Raw genomic sequence first — 23,080 nt, forward strand, 5'->3', positions numbered from 1 at the left:
ACAGTGTTTGTGCGAGTCTGTGGGGGATAGGCTGTTTACCTGTTAGGTGTATCTCTGTAATGTGCACTCCATCCTTGTATTTGACAATTACAGACCTATTTACAGTGGAAGAGCACACTAGTAATATCAATGTGTCACCACATTCTTACAATTTCCGGCTAATAAATCCAAAACGATGCTATAGTAGTCCGATATAACCTTTTTGTTTGCAAAAATGTTTATTAATAGATGTACAAAGAATTTGCTTCTTGTAACCAGATGGTTTTCTTTTCAGGCACTTCTGCAAAGTTCAGCTAGTCGGAAGACTCAGAAAAAGAAAAAAAAGAAGGTAATTTTTTTATTTATTTTATCCCCCTCCGGCAGGGTTCACAGGTTATCCACAGGATAACAATGGGATATGATGGAGCGACAGCGGATTGGCACCAATCGATCAAAGCTTTCTGGCCTCCCAGGATGCAACGGGCCCGTCCATATATCCCCACCCACTGGCTCAGGCAAATACGTTTTTTTTGGTGCGGCAGGAGCCGGACCATGGTCAGAGGTTTGCTGTTTTTTTTAGCAGCCCTAAGCTTTCTTATGTTAATCTTATACTCTTACTAGAAACAGCGTCTTATACGCTTAGAAAGAGTTGCTCCAACAACTGTCACAAATTGTGTAGTACACTGTGAAAGTGCTGATTATTTATCATGTCTAAGAGCAGCAAAGGTGACGAAAGTACACTTACAGTAATACCAACACTCATCATGTTTGTCTTGCAAAACTGTATTATCCTCTCAGGATCTGGTTCAGGATGGTTTATGTGCAAATTGTTTTGCTTTTCAGCAGAATACAAGGCAGATCCCTGTACAGCGTCAGGTGCAGATGGATCCACCTTGGGCTATGTTTGCACAGACCTTGTCCAGTATAGCTGAATGGATAATTCCTATAGCTTCCGTACCAAGAATGGGGTACACTATTAACCCATACATGCAGCTCCCTACCTACGGTATATAATTTCCCCCAGCAGCTTCTTAAATGAAACAAGCTGATAAACCGATGGTAAGTAAATCTTCACCTTCACAGGCTACACATGAGGATTCATCGGAAGATGAAAACTCAATTTACTCTACTTCGGCATACGAAGAAGGTCTCAGCTCAGCTGAGTTAATTAGAGCAATGAAAACCATTCTATCCTTAGAAGATTCAGCAGAGCCTGTGTTAAAAACCAAGGCACCTGTTTAAATGTCCCAAAACAGTGAAGGCTGAGTTTCCAGGGTCAGTTCAGCTGACGGAAATCATGGAAGATGCTTGGGCTACACCCAATAAAAATATAGAATTCCCCAAAAATGGGATTCAAATTATCCTTTTACAGCTAGGGATTGTTTAAAAAGGGAGGTGGCTCCTAAAGTAGATACGCATGTGATTCGATTAGTGCGAAAATCTATATTGCCTATATCTATAGGAGAGTGGAGTGTCTTCTCAAAAACATATTTCTCTGTCCTCCATCTGGGGGACGCTGCGCCGTTACTTGTGGGTTAGAGGTGTGTGGTAGTGGAGTTTGGCACAGAACTATCAAAAGCTGACTCCTCCCCCCTCTAACCCCTCCCATCTCCTTCCTGCTCAGCCCTGTTCAGTTTTAGTTTTGTGCCTGTGGGGTACAGACACAGTTTTTATTTCTCTTTAGATTTTTTTTTTTTTTTTTTTTCACAAATACCTAGTCCCTGTTTACAGGCGACAGGTATAACAGTGGAAGGGGTTAGTATCCCATTCCAGACTGCTGCATGGAGGCCACTATACCTTGGTCACTGGGGCCTTCAGAGAGAGAGAGAGAAGAAAGCAGCATCAGGTACTGGACAGCCACAATCTGTCATTGACAGTATTGGGCTGTCCCTATTTTCCTATTACTAATGGACATTGCATTGTTCCCCCGCCGCTACCAGCACAAACCCCCCCCCCCCCGGAGCGCGCGACCATCCACAGACAGCCCGGATGGCTGAACTGGGGTGGAATGTGATGTGGAGGACTGTGGTTAGGTCCGGGAGGGTGTTATTCACTCCCTGGACCGTGGCTGTGCTGCCGTGACAACCGCTCTGTGTAGCGGCGCACGGGAGCCGAACTTCCGGTTTTGACGGAGAGTGAGAGGAGTGACGTCAGGCGGGCAGAGCAGTCTTCCCGCTCAGCTCTGCCCGCGCGCGCGCTGCTGGTCACGGCGCCATCTTCTCTGCCTGCAGACAGGGGGACGCTGTGCTACGGAGGGGGATTACATACACAAAACCGCAAGTATAAAAGGGGGGGGGATCACAGTGTCTCCTCTAGTCCGGTGGGCTAAAGCAGCATGTTAACAGAAACATAAGCACATTCTCGTGGGTTTGAATCTCAGAGATATTTGTTAACAAACTTGGGGGACAGGACATAGTACACCAGAGTAAAGGATGACCAGCAAGCCAGAGAAACCTACAAAGGGAAAAACAACCTCAGTGGTTTATTTCTCATGTTCACAATGTGGCACAAAGCTGGCTAAGGGGAGTGCTGATGCAGGGACCCTCTGTACATCATGCTCGAGTGCACCAGCGGCAGATCAGCAGGCCAGATCCACAGATCAGTCAATGCCCCCTTGGGTCAAGGCCATGGTGGATGCAATTTCAGATTTGCGTCAGTCAAGGTCGGAAGCAGCTTTGGCCCAGACTCAGGTGGAACCGCTGTGGGCCCAGAATATGGGAAAGTGTCTCACTGATTTGACTCAGTCTGTAAATAAATTTGTAAATTCGGCCAGTAGTTCGGCGGCTTCTAAGCGAACGCAGCCGTTGCCCGCTATTGCATTTCCGGGAGAGGAGTTGGATACTCTGACATCTCCATTGGAAGAAGGGGAGGTAGATCCTGAATGGGACGAAAATTCGGCTTGGGAAGATGAGGATTTATCTACTAGTTCAGGTGTTAGGCTACTAATCGAAGCCATTCGTCAGACCCTTAATATTCAGGATGAGGCAGTAGCCGAGACTTCTTCCTCTTTCTTCAAACGACAGAAGAGACAGGTTACTGCCTTCCCTTCTTATTCGCACTTTGCGGATATTTTAAAAGAACCCTGGCTAAAACCGGATTCGCGTTTCCAAGCTCCTAAAAAGTTAAAATTTCTATATCCTTTTACAGAGGAGGATACAAAATTTTGGGAAACTGCCCCAAAGGTAGACGCTCCTATTTCGCATTTAGCAAAAGCTACGGTTATTCCGTCAGTACAGTCTGTGACTTTAAAAGACTCTACCGATAGGAAGATAGAAGCATTACTAAAATCTATGTTTTCCTTATCAGGTGTCTCTCTCCGTCCAGTTCTGGCGAGTGCCTGGGTGCTTAAAGCCGTTGATGAGTGGCTTGCACAGGTTGTATCTGGGATGCAGTCAGACGATCCGTCGGAGGCCATTCAATTAGCAGAACAGATTTCTGAGGCCCTTACTTACGTGGGTGAAGCCTTATTGGATTCGGTGGCGCTACAGTCCCGTGTTTCTGCCTTAACAGTATCCGCAAGACGATCTCTTTGGCTTAGGGTTTGGAATGCCGATTCGGACTCAAAGCAGACCTTGACGGCAGTTCCTTTTGAAGGCGAATTTCTCTTTGGATCAGAGTTAAAGAAGATAATTTCAGATACTACGGGAGGAAAGAGCCCTTTCCTTCCGTCTGCTCCTAACAAACCAAAACCTACAAGATTTCGGTCCTTTCGTACGCAGGGCAGAGGTAACTTCCAGTCCTTTCGACCCTTCTCCAGATTTCCACGGAGGGGATCATTCAGAGGTAGAGGAGCTCAGGCTACTCGCAGACCGGCCAGTAAGCCTGCCGACAAGCCTGAGGCATGACGCTTCGGGCCCTCTGGAGGGATCAATACAGGTTGGGGCTCGTTTACTTCACTTCAGGGAAGTGTGGCTCCTATCGAAACCAGATCGGTGGGTAATAGGGGTCATTTCCAGAGGATATATGTTGGATTTCGAAGAGACAGTCCCAACCCGACTATTTGTCACACCTCTCCCAGACGACCCCTCCAGACGTCAAGCTCTCCTTCAGGCAACAGCAACATTATTACAAAATGGAGTAATCCTTCCGGTCCCAGCTCCTCAGAGAGGTCGGGGCTTTTACTCGGGTCTTTTTCTCGTAGACAAGCCGGACGGTTCGTTTCGACCCATTCTAAATCTAAAAGCTCTCAATCCGTACCTTTCATCCCAAAAATTCAGGATGGAATCCATTCGCTCCATTATCGCAGCCATGGAGCCAGGGGAATATTTGGCTTCAATAGACATAAAGGACGCATACCTACATGTTCCAATTTGGACAGGACATCAATCCCTTCTGAGATTTGCAGTAGGTCCGTGGCATTTTCAGTTTCGGGCCCTTCCCTTTGGTCTCTCTACGGCTCCCCGGGTTTTTACGAAGGTCCTGGGTCATGTCGTCGCAGTTCTCCGTTGCAAAGGGGTCAACATCACCCCATACTTGGACGACCTGTTGATCAAGGCCCCGTCACCGGAGATTCTCACTCAGAACCTGCGTCTAACGATAGAGACTCTACAGTCGTTCGGGTGGATAATCAATTTTCCAAAGTCGTCTTTACTCCCGTCACAGAAAATGGTTTTTCTGGGTCTTCTATTCGACACCAACAGCCAGAAGGTGTTTCTTCCTACAGACAAGATTCAGGACTTACAAGCCAGAATCAGAACCCTGTTAAAATTGCCGGCAGTGTCAGTCCTCCGATGCATGCAGGTACTGGGCAAGATGGTGTCCTCATTCGAGGCAGTTCCATACGCCAGATTCCACGCCCGACCTCTTCAAGCTCAGATTCTCCACTGTTGGACTCGGACGGATTCACGTCTCGAACTGCAGTTGATACGCTTGTCGATAAGAACTCGTCAGTCGCTCTACTGGTGGCTTCACAGTCACAATCTGAGGAAGGGTGCGCCGTTCACGGTCTGGTCTTGGATGATGGTAACCACGGACGCAAGCCTCAGCGGTTGGGGAGCAGTGTTCCAGACTCATCATTTACAGGGGCGCTGGAGCAATCAAGAGTCAAAACTACAAATCAACATTCTGGAATTGAGAGCGATCCGGTATGCTCTCATTCGGATTCAGACCATGGTGCAGGGCCATCCAGTTCGGGTGCAATCCGACAATGCCACGGCAGTGGCTTACATCAACAAACAGGGAGGAACTCGCAGCTGGTCCGCAATGAGAGAGGTTGCTCAGATTCTCACGTGGGCGGAGCATTGGATTCCCGTGATTTCAGCAATTCACATTCCGGGAGTCGAAAACTGGGAAGCAGATTTTTTGAGTCGTCACACGATTCATCCGGGAGAATGGGAACTTCACCAGGAAGTGTTTCTTTCTCTAGTGGATCGCTGGGGAATGCCAGACATAGACCTGATGGCGTCACGCCTCAACAAAAAACTTCCGGTTTACGGATCAAGAACTCAGGATCCTCAAGCATTTCTGATCGATGCACTAACAGCTCCGTGGCAATTTCAGCTGGGTTACGTGTTCCCACCAATTCCACTGCTCCCACGTCTACTCCAACGCATTCGGCGAGAAGGCCTTGCAGTAATTCTGGTGGCTCCGGATTGGCCGCGCCGACAGTGGTACACTCTTCTAAGCAGCATGGTCGTCGGAGATCCCTTTCGCCTCCCTCTGCGACCAGATCTTCTTCTTCAAGGACCTTGTCGCCACCCAGATTTAAATCGGCTGGCTTTGACGGCTTGGTTCTTGAATCCAACATTCTGAAGGCAAAGGGTCTTTCTCGTGCGGTTGTTCAGACAATGATTCGGGCTAGAAAGCCGGTGACTTCTGGCATTTACCATAGAGTATGGCGTATTTACATTGCTTGGTGCGAGAAAAGGAACTTGACTCCGCATTTGTTTAGACTTCCTCGCCTGCTCTCCTTTCTCCAGGAGGGTCTTGACAAAGGTTTAAAACTTTCTTCCCTGAAGGGTCAGGTTTCGGCCTTGTCGGTCCTTTTTCAAAAGAAATTAGCAATCATCCCAGAGGTTCAAACATTCCTGCAGGGAGTACTTCGAATTCAACCACCTTTTGTTCCTCCGATTCCTCCCTGGGATTTAAACTTGGTACTTAAGGCTCTTCAAAAGTCTCCATTTGAACCTCTAGAATCTGTGGAACTACGTTATCTAACACAAAAAGTTGTTTTTCTTTTGGCGATTGCCTCAGCTAGACGAGTGTCTGAGTTGGCGGCTCTTTCTTGCAGGCCGCCCTTGTTAGTGTTTCATGAAAATCGGGTGGTGCTGCGGACAAAGCCTTCATTTCTTCCAAAGGTTGTTTCAGCATTCCATTTAAATCAGGACATCGTTCTTCCAGCTTTTAATCCGTCATCTTCTCAGGGGGAGGATTCCCATTTGGCTCTCTTGGATGTTGTTCGGGCCTTACGTATTTATTTGTCTCGCACGGAGTCTTTCCGTCGTACGGATTCCTTGCTGGTATTGATTGATGCTCCCAAACGAGGTTGGCCTGCCTCTAAGAACACTGTGGCCCGTTGGGTAACTTCGGCCATCAGACAGGCTTACGTGTCCTCAAACGTTTCGGTTCCTGACTCAATTAGGGCTCATTCGACTAGAGCAGTTGGAGCGTCTTGGGCTGTTCGCGGTGGTGCATCTGTTGAGCAACTATGCAGGGCGGCGACCTGGTCGTCAGTCCATACGTTCACAAAGTTTTACCGGTTTCATACTTTTGGTTTGGAGACTGCCTCTGTTGGGCGTCGTATTTTACAGACGGCTATGCCGTCAACGTCTCCCTCCTCTCATTAGCTTGCTTTGGGAAGTCCCACAAGTAACGGCGCAGCGTCCCCCAGATGGAGGACAGAGAAATTGGGATTTTTGTTTACTTACCGTAAAATCTCTTTCTCTGAGTCCATCTGGGGGACGCTGCGATCCCTCCCATAGTTTGTCTGGTTTAATTGGTTAATTTTTTATTCTGGTCTATCTCCTTTGGCTTGGCTAAACGTTAACTGAACAGGGCTGAGCAGGAAGGAGATGGGAGGGGTTAGAGGGGGGAGGAGTCAGCTTTTGATAGTTCTGTGCCAAACTCCACTACCACACACCTCTAACCCACAAGTAACGGCGCAGCGTCCCCCAGATGGACTCGGAGAAAGAGATTTTACGGTAAGTAAACAAAAATCCCAATTTTTTTTGACTGGAGCAGTCATAAGGCCAGCCATGGCTTCAGCTTGGATTGCAAAGGCATTGGCTGCCTGGGGTGATGCATTGGAAGGGGATTTTTCTTCTAGAGGGCAAAAATCGCATATAGCTCATATTAAACAGGCTGCAGTATTCTTGGAAGAAGCAGCATTAGATATGGGTACTATTGCTTCTAGGGCATCAGCCTCAACAATAGCTGCTTGCAGAGCAGTTTGGTTACGTACGTGGAAAGTTTGATTCAGAATATAGAAAGGTTTTGGAATCTCTGCCTTTTTCTGTAAATATTTATTTTTGGTAAAGAATTGACAGATATTCTGGATTCAGAAGTAGACTCCAAGAAGGTCGATTCCTTCCACATATAACTCCAAACCTAAGGGTCCGGTTTTTCCGTCCCTTTTGGTCTCAAGGAAAAGCAAAGGGAAAAAGTGATCGCAAACAGCCCCAATACAATAAGTTTGGTAAGTCAAAAAAGCATTGGGCTACCAGAGGGCTGGCTTCCAAACCAGAAGACAAGCCATCAGCCTGATGGTGCGGGCCTCCACCTGGGGGACCCCAGGGTAGGGGGCCGACTTCAGTTTGCACAAATCTGGCAGCACTTGTAAGGCGCAGTGAGTGCATTACACGATTTATTATATATAAAAGCGCTATTATCTGGGAATTCTGTTTCCAGTGTCAGTTGGCGCTGGGTGTGTGCCTGGCATACTCTCTCTCTGTCTCTCCTAAGGGCCTTGGTGGGGAACTGTCTCCGATATATCCCTGTGTGTGTGGGGGTGTCGGTGCGCGTGTGTCGGCATGTCTGAAGCGGAAGGCTCATCTAAGGAGGAGGTGGAGCAGATGATTGTGGTGTCTCCGTCGGCAACGCCGACTCATGATTGGGTGGACATGTGGAATGTTTTAAATGCAAATGTGAACTTATTACATAAGAGAATGGACAAAGCAGAGTCCAGGGAAAAGGCAGGGAGTCAATCCACGGATTGGACTGTCACAGGGCCCTTCAGGGTCTCAAAAGCGTCCCCTATCCCAAATAGCAGACACTGGTACCGACACGGATTCTGACTCCAGTATCGACTACGATGATGCGAGGTTGCACCCAAGAGTGGCCAAAAGTATTCATTATATGATTATTGCAATAAAAGATGTTTTGCATATCACAGAGGACCCCTCTGTCCCTGACACGAGGTGCGCATGTATAAGGAAAAGAAACCTGAGGTAACCTTTCCCCCGTCTCATGAGCTGAATGAGTTATTTGAAAAAGCTTGGGAAACTCCAGACAACTGCAGATTCCCAAGAGGATTCTTATGGCGTATCCTTCCCCAGCACAGGACAGGGTACGCTGGGAATCCTCACCCAGGGTGGACAAGGCTTTAACGCGCCTGTCCAAGAAGGTGGCGCTACCGTCTCCAAACACGGCAGCCCTCAAGGATCCTGCTGATCGTAGACAGGAAAATACCTTAAAATCTATTTATACGCATACGGGTGCTTTACTCAGACCGGCAATAGCATCGGCATGGGTATGTAGCGCAGTTGCAGCTTGGACAGATACCTTGTCAGCTGACCTTGATACCCTAGACAGGGATACCATTTTATTGACCTTAGGTCACATTAAAGACGCAGTCTTATATACGAGAGACGCTCAAAGGGACGTTGGGCTGCTAGGTTCGAGAGCCAACGCCATTGCGATTTCTGCTAGGCGAGCCCTGTGGACCCGCCAATGGATGGGTGATGCCGATTCAAAGAAGCATATGGAGGTTTTACCATACAAAGGTGAAGTTTTATTTGGGGAAGGTCTCGCGGACCTGGTTGCCACAGTACCGCGGGTAAATCTACTTTTTTGCCTTTTGTTCCCCCACAGCAAAAGAAAACTACACAATATCAGATGCAGTCCTTTCGGTCGCATAAGTCCAGAAGAGGTCGGGGCTCATCCTTCCTCGCCAGAGGTAAGGGTAGAGGGAAGAGAACACCTGCTTCGACTAGTTCCCAGGAGCAGAAGTCCTCCCCGGCTTCTACTAAATCCACCGCATGACGCTGGGGCTCCACTGAGGGAGTCCGCACCGGTGGTGGCACGTCTTCGACTCTTCAGCCAGGTCTGGGTTCTGTCAGACGTCGCTCCTTGGGCGATGGATATTGTATCCCAAGGATACAAACTGGAATTCGAAGAGGTGCCCCCTCGCCGATTTTTCAAGTCGGCCTTGCCAGCTTCTTCCCCAGAGAGGGAAGTAGTGTTAGCTGCAATTCAAAAGCTGTGTCAACAGCAGGTGATTGTCAAGGTTCCCCTAGTTCAACAGGGGAAAGGGTACTATTCGACCCTGTTCGTGGTCCAGAAGCCGGATGGCTCGGTCAGACCATTTTAAATCTAAAATCCCTAAACCTGTACTTGAAAAAGTTCAAATTCAAAATGGAATCGCTCCGGGCTGTGATCTCCAGTCTGGAAGGGGGGGATTTTATGGTGTCACTCGACATAAAGGATGCATACCTTCATGTCCCCATATATCCTCCTCATCAGGCGTACTTGAGATTCGCTGTACAGGACTGTCATTACCAGTTTCAGACGTTGTTGTTTGGGCTTTCCACGGCCCCGAGGATTTTCACCAAGGTGATGGCGGAGATGATGGTGCTCCTGCGCAGGCAGGGAGTCACAATTATCCCATACTTGGACAATCTCCTGATAAAGGCAAGATCGAGAGATCAGTTGCAGAAGAGCGTGTCGCTCTCCCTGAGAGTGCTGCAACAACACGGTTGGATTCTCAATCTGCCAAAGTCACAATTGATTGCAACGACTCGACTGTCATTCCTAGGCATGATTCTGGACACGGAACAGAAGAGGGTTTCTCTGACGTCCTAGTGGATGCTGGGAACTCCGTAAGGACCATGGGGAATAGCGGGCTCCGAAGGAGGCTGGGCACTCTAGAAAGATTTATGACTACCTGGTGTGCACTGGCTCCTCCCACTATGACCCTCCTCCAAGCCTCAGTTAGATTTTGTGCCCGGCCGAGGTTGGATGCACACTAGGGGCTCTCCTGAGCCTTTAGAGAGAAAGTATAGAAATTAGGTTTTTTATTTTCAGTGAGACCTGCTGGCAACAGGCTCACTGCAGCGAGGGACTAAGGGGAGAAGAAGCGAACCTGCCTGCTTGCAGCCAGCTTGGGCTTCTTAGGCTACTGGACACCATTAGCTCCAGAGGGATCGACCGCAGGCCCAGTCCTTGGTGTTCGGTCCCGGAGCCGCGCCGCCGTCCCCCTTACAGAGCCAGAAAAAGAAAGCAAGAAGAGGTCCGGAAAATCGGCGGCAGAAGACATCAGTCTTCACCAAGGTAGCGCACAGCACTGCAGCTGTGCGCCATTGCTCCTCACACACACTTCACACTCTGGTCACTGAGGGTGCAGGGCGCTGGGGGGGGGGCGCCCTGAGAAGCAATAATAACACCTTGGCTGGCAAAAATACCACAATATATAGCCCCAGAGGCTATATATGTGGAAAATACCCCTGCCAGAATATAGGAAAAAGCGGGAGAATAGTCCGCGGAAAAGGGGCGGAGCTATCTCCCTCAGCACACTGGCGCCATTTCTCCCTCACAGCTCCGCTGGAAGGAAGCTCCCTGGCTCTCCCCTGCAGTCTACACTACAGAAAAGGGTAAAAAAGAGAGGGGGGGCACTAAATTTAGGCGCAGTATACAGTTATATAGAAAAAGCAGCTATAGGGGACATAACTCAGTTAGTCCCTGCATTATATAGCGCTCTGGTGTGTGCTGGCATACTCTCACTCTGTCCCCGCAAAGGGCTTTTGTGGGTCCTGTCCTGTGTTAGAGCATTCCCTGTGTGTGTGCGGTGTGTCGGTACGGCTGTGTCGACATGTTTGATGAGGATAATGATGTGGAGACGGAGCAGATGCCTTTAGGAGGGATGTCACCCCCTGCGGGGCAGACACCTGAGTGGATGAGCTTATGGAAAGAAATGAGTGCACGTATAGACTCTTTACATAAGAAATTTGACGACATGCCAAATGTGGGACAGCCGACTTCTCAGCTCGTGCCTGTCCAGGCGTCTCAAAGGTCATCAGGGGCTCTGAAACGCCCGCTACCGCAGACGCAGATGTCGACACTGATACTGACACCAGTGTCGACGACGATGAGTCTAACCTGATGCCCACTAAGGCCATTCACTGCATGATTGAGGCAATGAAAGACATTTCTGATATAAATACGGGTACCACTAAAAAGGGTATTATGTTTGGGGAGAAAAAACTACCCGTAGTTTTTCCCCCATCAGATGAATTAAATGAAGTGTGTGAAGAAGCGTGGGCTTTCCCTGATAAAAAATTGGTAATTCCTAAGAAGGTACTAATGGCGTTCCCTTTCCCGCCAGAGGATAGGTCACGTTGGGAAACACCCCCTAGGGTGGATAAAGCGCTCACACGTTTGTCTAAAAGGGTGGCACTACCGTCTCCGGATACGGCCGCCCTCAAGGAACCTGCTGACAGAAAGCAGGAGGCGATCCTGAAGTCTGTATACACACACTCAGGCATTATACTTAGGCCAGCTATTGCGTCAGCATGGATGTGCAGTGCTGCCGCTGCGTGGTCAGATAAACTGTCAGAAAATATTGACTCACTAGACAGAGACACGATTCTGCTAACCATAGACCATATCAAAGACTCAGTCTTATATATGAGAGATGCACAGAGGGAAATCTGCCGGCTGGCATCTAAAGTAAGTGCATTGTCCATTTCTGCTAGGAGAGGCTTATGGACTCGCCAGCGGACAGGAGATGCAGATTCTAAAAGGCACATGGAAGTTTTGCCTTATAAGGGTGAGGAATTATTTGGGGATGGTCTCTCGGACCTAGTTTCCACAGCAACGTCTGGGAAGTCAGCATTTTTACCCCATGTCCCCTCACAGCCTAAGAAGGCGCCGTTTTATCAGGTTCAGTCCTTTCGGACCCAGAAAAACAAGCGTGGAAAAGGCGGGTCTTTTCTGTCCAGAGGCAGAGGTAGGGGAAAAAGGCTGCAACAAACAGCAGGTTCCCAGGAGCAAAAGTCCTCCCCCGCTTCTTCTTCCAAGTCCGCCGCATGACGGTGGGGCTCCACAGGCGGAGCCAGGTACGGTGGGGGGCCGCCTCAAGAATTTCAGCGATCAGTGCGCTCGCTCACAGGTGGATCCCTGGATCCTTCAAATAGTATCTCAGGGATACAAACTGGAATTCGAGGCGTCTCCACCCCACCGGTTCCTAAAATCTGCCTTGCCGATTGCTCCCTCAGACAGGGAGGCGGTGCTAGCGGCAATTCACAAGCTGTATTCCCAGCAGGTGATAATCAAGGTACCCCTACTTCAACAAGGCCGGTGTTACTATTCCACACTATTTGTGGTGCCGAAACCGGACGGTTCGGTGAGACCCATTCTAAATTTGAAATCCTTGAACACATTCATAAAAAAATTCAAGTTCAAGATGGAATCGCTCAGGGCGGTTATTGCAAGCCTGGACGAGGGGGATTACATGGTATCCCTGGACATCAAGGATGCTTACTTGCATGTCCCCATTTACCATCCTCACCAGGAGTACCTCAGATTTGTGGTACAGGATTGCCATTACCAATTCCAGACGCTGCCGTTTGGACTGTCCACGGCACCGAGGGTATTTACCAAGGTTATGGCGGAAATGATGATACTCCTTCGAAAAAAGGGAGTTTTAATTATCCCGTACTTGGACGATCTCCTAATAAAGGCGAGGTCCAAGGAACAGTTGTTGGTGGGAGTAGCACTATCTCAGGAAGTGCTGCACCAGCACGGCTGGATTCTGAATATCCCAAAGTCACAGCTGGTTCCGACGACACGTCTACTGTTCCTGGGTATGATTCTGGATACAGTCCAGAAAAAAGTGTTTCTCCCGGAGGAGAAAGCCAGGGAGTTGTCATCTCTAGTCAGAGACCTCCTGAAACCAAAACAGGTATCGGTGCATCACTGCACGCGGGTCCTGGGAAAGATGGTAGCTTCTTACGAAGCAATTCCCCTCGGCAGGTTCCATGCCAGAATCTTTCAGTGGGACCTGTTGGACAAATGGTCCGGATCGCATCTTCAGATGCATCGCTTAATAACCCTGTCTCCAAGAACCAGGGTGTCTCTACTGTGGTGGCTGCAGAGTGCCCATCTTCTAGAGGGCCGCAGGTTCGGCATACAGGACTGGGTCCTGGTGACCACGGATGCCAGCCTTCGAGGCTGGGGGGCAGTCACACGGGGAAGAAACTTCCAAGGACTATGGTCGAGTCAGGAGACTTCCCTTCACATAAATATTCTGGAACTAAGGGCCATTTACAATGCCCTAAGTCAAGCAAAATCCCTGCTCCTACACCAGCCGGTGCTGATCCAGTCAGACAACATCACGGCAGTCGCCCATGTAAATCGACAGGGCGGCACAAGAAGCAGGATGGCAATGGCAGAAGCCACAAGAATTCTCCGATGGGCGGAGAATCATGTACTAGCACTGTCAGCAGTGTTCATTCCGGGAGTGGACAACTGGGAAGCAGACTTCCTCAGCAGACACGACCTCCACCCGGGAGAGTGGGGACTTCATCCAGAAGTCTTCCAGATGCTGGTAAACCGTTGGGAAAAACCACAGGTGGACATGATGGCGTCCCGCCTCAACAAAAAGTTAAAAAAAAATATTGCGCCAGGTCAAGGGACCCTCAGGCGATAGCTGTGGACGCTCTAGTGACACCGTGGGTGTACCAGTCGGTTTATGTGTTCCCTCCTCTGCCTCTCATACCAAAGGTATTGAGAATAATAAGAAAGCGAGGAGTAAACACAATTCTCGTGGTTCCGGATTGGCCAAGACGAGCGTGGTACCCGGAACTTCAAGAGATGATCTCAGAGGACCCGTGGCCTCTGCCGCTCAGACAAGACCTGCTACAGCAGGGGCCCTGTCTGTTCCAAGACTTACCGCGGCTGCGTTTGACGGCATGGCGGTTGAACGCCGGATCCTGAAGGAAAAAGGTATTCCGGAAGAAGTCATTCCTACGCTTATTAAAGCCAGGAAAGATGTTACGGCAAATCATTATCACCGCATATGGCGGAAATATGTTGCATGGTGCGAGGCCGAAAAGGCCCCAACAGAGGAATTTCAACTGGGTCGATTTCTGCATTTCCTGCAAGCAGGAGTGAATATGGGCCTAAAACTAGGCTCCATTAAAGTACAGATCTCTGCTCTGTCAATTTTCTTTCAAAAAGAACTAGCTTCAGTACCTGAAGTTCAGACATTTGTGAAAGGAGTGCTGCATATTCAGCCCCCGTTTGTGCCTCCTGTGGCACCTTGGGATCTCAACGTGGTGTTGAGTTTCTTAAAATCACATTGGTTTGAGCCACTAAAAACCGTGGATCTGAAATATCTCGCGTGGAAAGTGGTCATGTTATTGGCCTTGGCTTCAGCCAGGCGAGTGTCAGAATTGGCGGCTTTATCATGTAAAAGCCCTTATCTGATTTTCCATATGGATAGGGCAGAATTGAGGACTCGTCCCCAGTTTCTCCCTAAGGTGGTGTCAGCGTTTCACCTGAACCAGCCTATTGTGGTGCCTGCGGCTACTAGGGATTTGGAGGACTCCAAGTTGCTGGATGTTGTCAGGGCCCTGAAAATATGTTTCCAGGACGGCTGGAGTCAGAAAATCTGACTCGCTGTTTATCCTGTATGCACCCAACAAGCTGGGTGCTCCTGCTTCTAAGCAGACTATTGCTCGCTGGATTTGTAGTACAATTCAGCTTGCACATTCTGTGGCGGGCCTGCCACAGCCAAAATCTGTAAATGCCCATTCCACAAGGAAGGTGGGCTCATCTTGGGCGGCTGCCCGAGGGGTCTCTGCTTTACAACTTTGCCGAGCTGCTACTTGGTCAGGGGCAAACACGTTTGCAAAATTTTACAAATTTGATACCCTGGCTGAGGAGGACCTGGAGTTCTCTCATTCGGTGCTGCAGAGTCATCCGCACTCTCCCGCCCGTTTGGGAGCTTTGGTATAATCCCCATGGTCCTTGCGGAGTTCCCAGCATCCACTAGGACGTCAGAGAAAATAAGAATTTACTCACCGGTAATTCTATTTCTCGTAGTCCGTAGTGGATGCTGGGCGCCCATCCCAAGTGCGGATTGTCTGCAATACTTGTAAATAGTTATTGTTAACTAAAGGCTTATTGTTGAGCCATCTGTTGAGAGGCTCTGTTGTTTTCATGCTGTAAAACTGGATATAGTATCACGAGTTGTACGGTGTGATGGGTGTGGCTGGTATGAGTCTTACCCGGGATTCAAAATCCTTCCTTATTATGTCAGCTCGTCCGGGCACAGTGTCCTAACTGTGGCTTGGAGGAGGGTCATAGTGGGAGGAGCCAGTGCACACCAGGTAGTCATAAATCTTTCTAGAGTGCCCAGCCTCCTTCGGAGCCCGCTATTCCCCATGGTCCTTACGGAGTTCCCAGCATCCACTACGGACTACGAGAAATAGAATTACCGGTGAGTAAATTCTTATTTTTTCTCCCGATGGAAAAAGCCCAGGACCTCCAGAACATGGTCAGAGACTTGCTAAAACCAAAAAGAGTGTCTGTTCATCAATGCACTCGAGTTCTGGGGGAAATGGTGGCAGCCTACGAGGCCATCCCCTTCGGCAGGTTTCATGCAAGGACGTTTCAGTGGGACCTCCTCGACAAGTGGTCCGGGTCCCATCTACTAATACATCAAAAGATAAGCCTGTCCCCCAGGGTGTCCTGTGGTGGCTGCGAAGTGCTCACCTTCTAGAGGGTCGCCGGTTCGGCATTCAAGACTGGGTTCTGGTGACCACGGACGCGAGCCTCCGAGGATGGGGAGCAGTCACACAAGGAAGAAATTTTCAAGGGCTATGGTCAAGCCAGGAGGCTTGTCTACACACCAAAGTACTGGAATTGAGGGCCATATACAACGGCCTACGACAAGCGGAGAATCTTCTTCGCGACCTACCGGTTCTGATTCAATCGGACAACGTCACAGCCGTGGCTCATGTAAACCGCCAAGGCGCGACAAGGAGCAGAGTGGCAATGGCGGAAGCCACCAGGATTCTTCGCTGGGCGGAAAATCACGTAAGCGCTCTGTCAGCGGTCTTCATTCCGGGAGTGGACAACTGGGAAGCAGACTTCCTCAGCAGACGCGATCTCCATCCAGGAGAGTGGGGACTTCATCAAGAAGTTTTTACAGAGATAACAAGTCTTTGGGGAATTCCTCACATAGATATGATGGCGTCACACCTCAACAAGAAGCTTCAAAGGTATTGTGCCAGGTCAAGAGACCCTCAGAAAGTAGCGGTGGATGCCCTGGTGACACCTTAGGTGTTTGTCGGTCTATGTGTTCTCCCCCCCCTCTTCCTCTCATCTCAAAAATATTGAGAATCATAAGACAAAAAAGAGTGAAAACAATACTCATTGTTCCAGATTGGCCTCGAAGGGCCTGGTATTCAGATCTTCAGGAGATGCTCACAGAAGATCCATGGCCTCTTCCTCTCAGGGAGGACCTGTTCCAACAGGGGCCCTGCGTGTTCCAAGACTTACCGCGGTTACGTTTAACGGCATGGCGATTGAACACCGAATCCTAGCTGGGAAAGGTATTCCGGAAGAAGTCATCCCTACTCTGATAAAGGTTAGGAAGGAGGTGACGGCAAAACATTATCACCGTATCTGGAGGAAATATGTTTCTTGGTGTGAAGCCAGGAATGCTCCTACGGATGATTTCCATCTGGGCCGTTTTCTCCACTTTCTACAGACAGGAGTGGATATGGGCCTAAAATTAGGCTCCATTAAGGTACAGATTTCGGCCCTGTCTATTTTCTTTCAGAAGGAATTGGCTTCTCTTCCAGAAGTCCAGACTTTTGTAAAGGGAGTGCTGTACATCAGCCTCCTTTTGTGCCCCCAGTGGCACCTTGGGACCTTAACGTGGAACCTCCAAACGGTTTAATTAAAATTTCTCACTTGGAAGGTGGTCTTGTTGTTGGCCTTGGCATCTGCAAGGCGGGTGTCCGAATTGGCGGCCTTGTCTCACAAGAGCCCCTATTTGACTTTCCATTGTGGATAGGGCAGAGTTGAGGACTCGTCCTCAATTTTTGCCTAAGGTGGTTTCTTCATTTCATATGAACCAACCTATTGTGGTGCCTGTGGCTACAGGATTCCAAGTCCCTGGATGTAGTCAGGGCCTTAAAAAATCTATGTAGCCAGGACGGCTCGGGTTAGGAAAACAGAAGCACTGTTTGTCCTGTATGCAGCCAACAAAGTTGGCGCTCCTGCTTCGAAGCAGACTATTGCTCGCTGGATCTGTTGCACGATTCATTCTACGGCAGGATTGCCGTTACCAAATTCGGTAAAGGCCCATTCCACTAGGAAGGTGGCCTCTTCTTGGGCGGCTTCCCGAGGCATCTCGGCTTTACAGCTTTGCCGAGCAGCTACCTGGTCGGGTTCAAACACTTTTGCAAAGTTCTATAAGTTTGATACCCTGGCTGATGAGGACCTTGCGTTTGCTCAGTCGGTGTTGCAGAGTCATCCGCACTCTCCCGTCCGGTCTGGAGCTTTGGTATAAACCCCATGGTCCTTACGGAGTCCCCAGCATCCTCTAGGACGTAAGAGAAAATAAAATTTTAAACCTACCAGTAAATCTTTTTCTCCTAGTCCGTAGAGGATGCTGGGCGCCCGTCCCAGTGCGGACATATTTCTGCAAGGCTTGTATATAGTTGTTGCTTACATAAGGGTTATGTTACAGTTGAGATCAGTCTTTAGCTGATACTCTTTTGTTCATACTGTTAACTGGTTGCATATAGTCCAGGTTATACGGTGTGGGCTGGTATGAATCTTGCCCTTAGATGAACAAAATCCTTTCCTCGTATTGTCTATCTCCTCTGGGCACAGTTTCTCTAACTGAGGTCTGGAGGAGGGGCATAGAGGGAGGAGCCAGTGCACACCCATTCTAAAGTTCTTTATAGTGCTCATGTCTCCGGCGGGGGTTCACTACGATATGCCGGCGGTCGGGCTCCCGGCGACCAGCATACCGGCGCCGGGAGCCCGACCGCTGGCTTACCGACAGTGTGGCGAGCGCAAATGAGCCCCTTGCGGGCCACACTATTTTATTCTCCGTCCAGGGGGGTCGTGGACCCCCACGAGGGAGAATAAGTGTCGGGCTCTCGGCGCCGGTATGCTGGTCGCCGGGAGCCCGACCGCTGGCATACTGAAGACCACCCCTCCTGCGGAGCCCGTCTATACCCCATGGTCCTTACGGCATCCTCTACTGCATCCTCTACTGACTAGGAGAAAAAGATTTACCTGGAGGTTTACTCCTAGCACAGTCACAGGAATTGCTCCTGTGTCATCTCCAACAGACAATAACATGTCTGCAGAGGCACGGGTGGCTCATAAATTGGGCAAAATCATCTCTAGTGCCGTCACAACGGATGACTTGCTTGGGGGCTGTACTGGATTCAGGTCTGCAGAGAGTATTTTTACCTTTGAACAAGATATCCAAGGTATAGTCAAGAATTCAGAATATGTTACACAGTCAAACGGTATCCATTCACGCAGCAATACAAGTGATGGGTTTGATGGTGTCAACATTTGACATGGTGGAGTATGCACAATTCCACTCAAGACTTCTGCAGCATCTGATTCTTGCCAATTGGAATGGAGTACATAAGACAATAAAGAAACAGACTATGGTACTTTCGGTAAAAGTAAGAAATTCATTAGCCTGGTGGCTACAAATATCCCATCTAGACAAGGGGAGACCCTTTTGGATATCAGATTGGGAGATCCTGACAGCTGATGCCAGTCTTCAGGGCTGGGGAGCAGTGTCTGGAAAATTGTGGTTCCAGGGACAATGGACCAAAGAAGAAAGTTGCCTGCCAATAAATCTGTTGGAACTTCGGGCCATATACATGGCACTGATTCAAGCAAAGGACATTCTTCAAGGAAAACCGGTCCAGATCCGCTCGGACAATGCGACGGCAGTAGTGTACCTCAACAATCAGGGAGGAACTCGCAGCCAAAAAGCAATGAAGGAGGTAAGTTACATACTAAAGTGGGCAGAACTCCATCATCCAGCCTTGTCCGCAGTGTTCATTCCGGGATTCCTAAACTGGGAAACGGACTTTCTCAGTCGACACACCATTCAAGCAAGCGAATGGGCTCTACACCCGGTCTTTGTCAGACTCTAGTAGACAAATGGAGGTTGCCAGAGAGAGATCTCATGGCGTACCGTTGAAACAACAAAGTGCCCGCATACGGGTCAAGAACAAAGAATCCCAGAGCGTTCTTTGTGGACGCCTTGTCTGTGAGTTGGGCTTTTCATCTGGCTTATCTGTTTCCTCCGATCACCTTCTTACCCAGGGTGGTGAGGAAAATAAAGCAAGGAAAGGGTGCCGTGATTCTAATGGCTCCGGCTTGGCCCAGAAGACATTGGTACACAGATCTGCAGAGAATGTCGGTGGATGCTCCATTTCTGCTCCCTCAACGTCCAGACCTACTGACGTCCTTATCACAAACTTCTGAATCGGCTGTCTTTGACGGCGTGGCTCTTGAAACCTTTATCCTGAAGTCGAGGATTCTCACAACAGGTAATTCAAACAATGCTCATAGTAAGGAAACCCTACTCAGCTCGTATTTATCACCGAATATGGCAAGCCTATATTCATTGGTGCAGTGAAAGAAGTGTGTACCCGAAATCTTTCAGAGTTTCCAGTGTCTTCGCATTCCTTCAGGCAGAAATGGATAAAGGTTTAAATGTGGCTTCCTTGAGAGTGCAAGTATTGGCATTGACTGTATGGTTCCAAAAGAAAATTGCCAATTTACAGGATGTGCGTACTTTTTTTTTTCAGGGAATCCTTTTGTTCCGCCTACAGTACCGTGGGACTTATGTTTAGTTCTAAAAGCACTTCAAGTTGCCCCATTTGAACCACTTAATAAAGTGGATCTTAAATGGTTGACAGCTAAAGTGCTCTTTCTACTGACTATGGCATCAGCTAGAAAGGTATCAGATTTAGGTGCGCTGTCATGTCGTTCCCCATTTCTGATTTTTTTTTTTTTTTTTTATCCAGATAAAGCAGTTCTCAGAACTAGAACTGGGTATCTTCCGAAGGTGGTGTCTAAATTCCACCTTAATGAAGAAATTGTAGTCCCGGCTTTTCAGGTATCTGGTCTTTCTGCGGGAGATGCATCGCTGGACGTGGTCCGTGCATTAAGAATCTACGTGGATCGTACCAGTGCCATCAGAAAGACAGATTCTCTCTTCGTTCTCTACGGTTTTCACAAGAGAGGATGGCCTGCTACTAAACAGATGCTGGCAAGATGGCTTCATATGATGGTTTCAGAAGCGTATTCTCAAGCTGATCTCCCTGCTCCGGCTAATGTCTCTGCTCACTCTACTCGTAAGGTAAGTCCTTCATGGGCAGCACAACATGGTGCTTCAGCAGAACAGATATGTAAGGCAGCCACATGGTCTTCCATTAATACATTCATTAGACATTATGCCTTGGATACTTTTGCCTCTCATGACGCTGAATTCAGGCGTAAGGTTCTGTCCAATCAGGAGCGTCCCCACCACTAAATTGCTTGTTATCCTGTGGATAACCTGTGGACCCTGCAGGAGAAATATACGTTATGGTAAGAACTTACCGTTGATAACGGTATTTCTCTTAAGTCCACAGGTTCCACAGGGATCCCACCCTGACGCACCTGATTTGAGGATCTTTACAATCACTAAACCTCTTCTACTCACTAACCTCTTCCTTTTTGTACGGAAGGGTGTGCATGTGTGTACTTGTCGCCTGATTAGGGTTCTACATGATGCTCCTGCCTTGTACTTGGGAATACAACTGATTTCCCTGAGCCAGTGGGCGAGGATATATGGACGGGCCGTTGCATCCTGGGAGGCCAGAAAGCTTTGATCGATTGGTGCCAATCCGCTGTCGCTCAATCATATCCCATTGTTATCCTGTGGACTTAGGAGAAATACTGTTATCAACGGTAAGTTCTTACCATAACGTGTATTTTTTTTTGTGACTTCCAAATGGGAAACAGACACAGTGGGGGCGATTCAATTGTTTTTTACAGTGGCTACAACTAGGAGTGCAAAATGGAGCAATTGCTCTGTTTAGAAACCCGTTAGCTGCTGGGAGACATTTATTCTTGCTGCCTCGTAAGGTGCAAGAAGAAATGTTTGTAAAGTCAGTTGTTTGGGCTTTCTAACAACGTCTTTGAACCGGTTTAGCTGCTTTGCATGGCTAAACCTGGTGCTTTTAGGCGCGTCAATATTAATGTGCCACCAAACTGAGAAATTAATGGGTTTGTCGGACGCCTATTCGCATAAACGCCCAGCAGGGGGCATGCAAAACATTTAAATCGCCCTCAGTCTCTTATGTTCTACACAGATAGGGCTGTCAAGTACTGTATAAAAAAAACACAAATACAGACAGCGCTACTTGATTTCTTATTAAAATACAAATTTATTTTATTCTGTTATCATTAAACTTTCATTAACCATTCTCATCTCTAAGGCTAATTTGCATACATTTATAATATTGGTATTTAAAATAATGGCCTAATCAATGAACAATCATACCATAAAACTCTGTTCCCTATACCACTTAATACTCCCCTGCTGCACAGAGCCTCCAGCTGTAATCAATTACCTAACACTGTTTCACTTGAATATTGAGTGTAACAGTTTAGTATTTAATACGTTGATACAAAGAATACCAGTTCTGATTCAGATGTAAAATGTCTCTATTCCATTCCAGATAGGAGTATATATTATACTAATACTTTTTGTAGCAAAAGAATCACCTATTTCGAATCAAGTTGTATATTTGAGACTCTTTGCTTCCTACATTTCATATGAAATGTAGATATTTAGACAGCTGTTTACTTTCTTTTGTAGAATAAATTTTGATTGTGCACAATCCATATCAATAATTATTTGATTTAGTTGATTAAATGTGCATGCATATATGAATTGATCTCAAAGCAGCAGAGTTAATATAATGTCTCAGCAGACATTTAAAACATGGCCATGTTAAAATCCCGTCTTTACCGCAGTTACTTCTGGGTTTCTTTTTACCAAGCTCCCGGCTTCTGGTGCCAAATACTTTTATCCAAAGCCTTATCCGGAGACCCAGATTCCTTCTCCGCACAGCAGCCGTCTCGCTGCGCAGCGGTCACGGGTCCCCGTGACCGCTGCGCAGCGAGACGGCTGCTGTGCGGAGAAGGAATCTGGGTCTCCGGATAAGGCTTTGGATAAAAGTATTTGGCACCAGAAGCCGGGAGCTTGGTAAAAAGAAACCCAGAAGTAACTGCGGTAAAGACGGGATTTTAACATGGCCATGTTTTAAATGTCTGCTGAGACATTATATTAACTCTGCTGCTTTGAGATCAATTCATATATGCATGCACATTTAATCAACTAAATCAAATAATTATTGATATGGATTGTGCACAATCAAAATTTATTCTACAAAAGAAAGTAAACAGCTGTCTAAATATCTACATTTCATATGAACTGTTGGAAGCAAAGAGTCTCAAATATACAACTTGATTCGAAATAGGTGATTCTTTTGCTACAAAAAGTATTAGTATAATATATACTCCTATCTGGAATGGAATAGAGACATTTTACATCTGAATCAGAACTGGTATTCTTTGTATCAACGTATTAAATACTAAACTGTTACACTCAATATTCAAGTGAAACAGTGTTAGGTAATTGATTACAGCTGGAGGCTCTGTGCAGCAGGGGAGTATTAAGTGGTATAGGGAACAGAGTTTTATGGTATGATTGTTCATTGATTAGGCCATTATTTTAAATACCAATATTATAAATGTATGCAAATTAGCCTTAGAGATGAGAATGGTTAATGAAAGTTTAATGATAACAGAATAAATTAAATAAATTTGTATTTTA

At 47.8% G+C, this 23,080-nt stretch overlaps 1 protein-coding gene across 1 annotated transcript in view; it reads left to right on the top strand.

Moving 5' to 3' along the window:
- The window catches only part of PA2G4 (proliferation-associated 2G4), a 153,892-nt gene that overhangs the window by 117,239 nt on the left and 13,573 nt on the right, over positions 1-23,080 (top strand). The window contains exon 12 of the mRNA XM_063952627.1: positions 275-328. Coding sequence (XP_063808697.1) covers positions 275-328 — 54 coding nt within the window. The remainder of the gene's footprint in view (positions 1-274; positions 329-23,080) is intronic.

Source organism: Pseudophryne corroboree, chromosome 2, assembly GCF_028390025.1.
Source record: "Pseudophryne corroboree isolate aPseCor3 chromosome 2, aPseCor3.hap2, whole genome shotgun sequence".
NCBI classification, from domain to species: Eukaryota; Metazoa; Chordata; class Amphibia; order Anura; family Myobatrachidae; genus Pseudophryne; species Pseudophryne corroboree.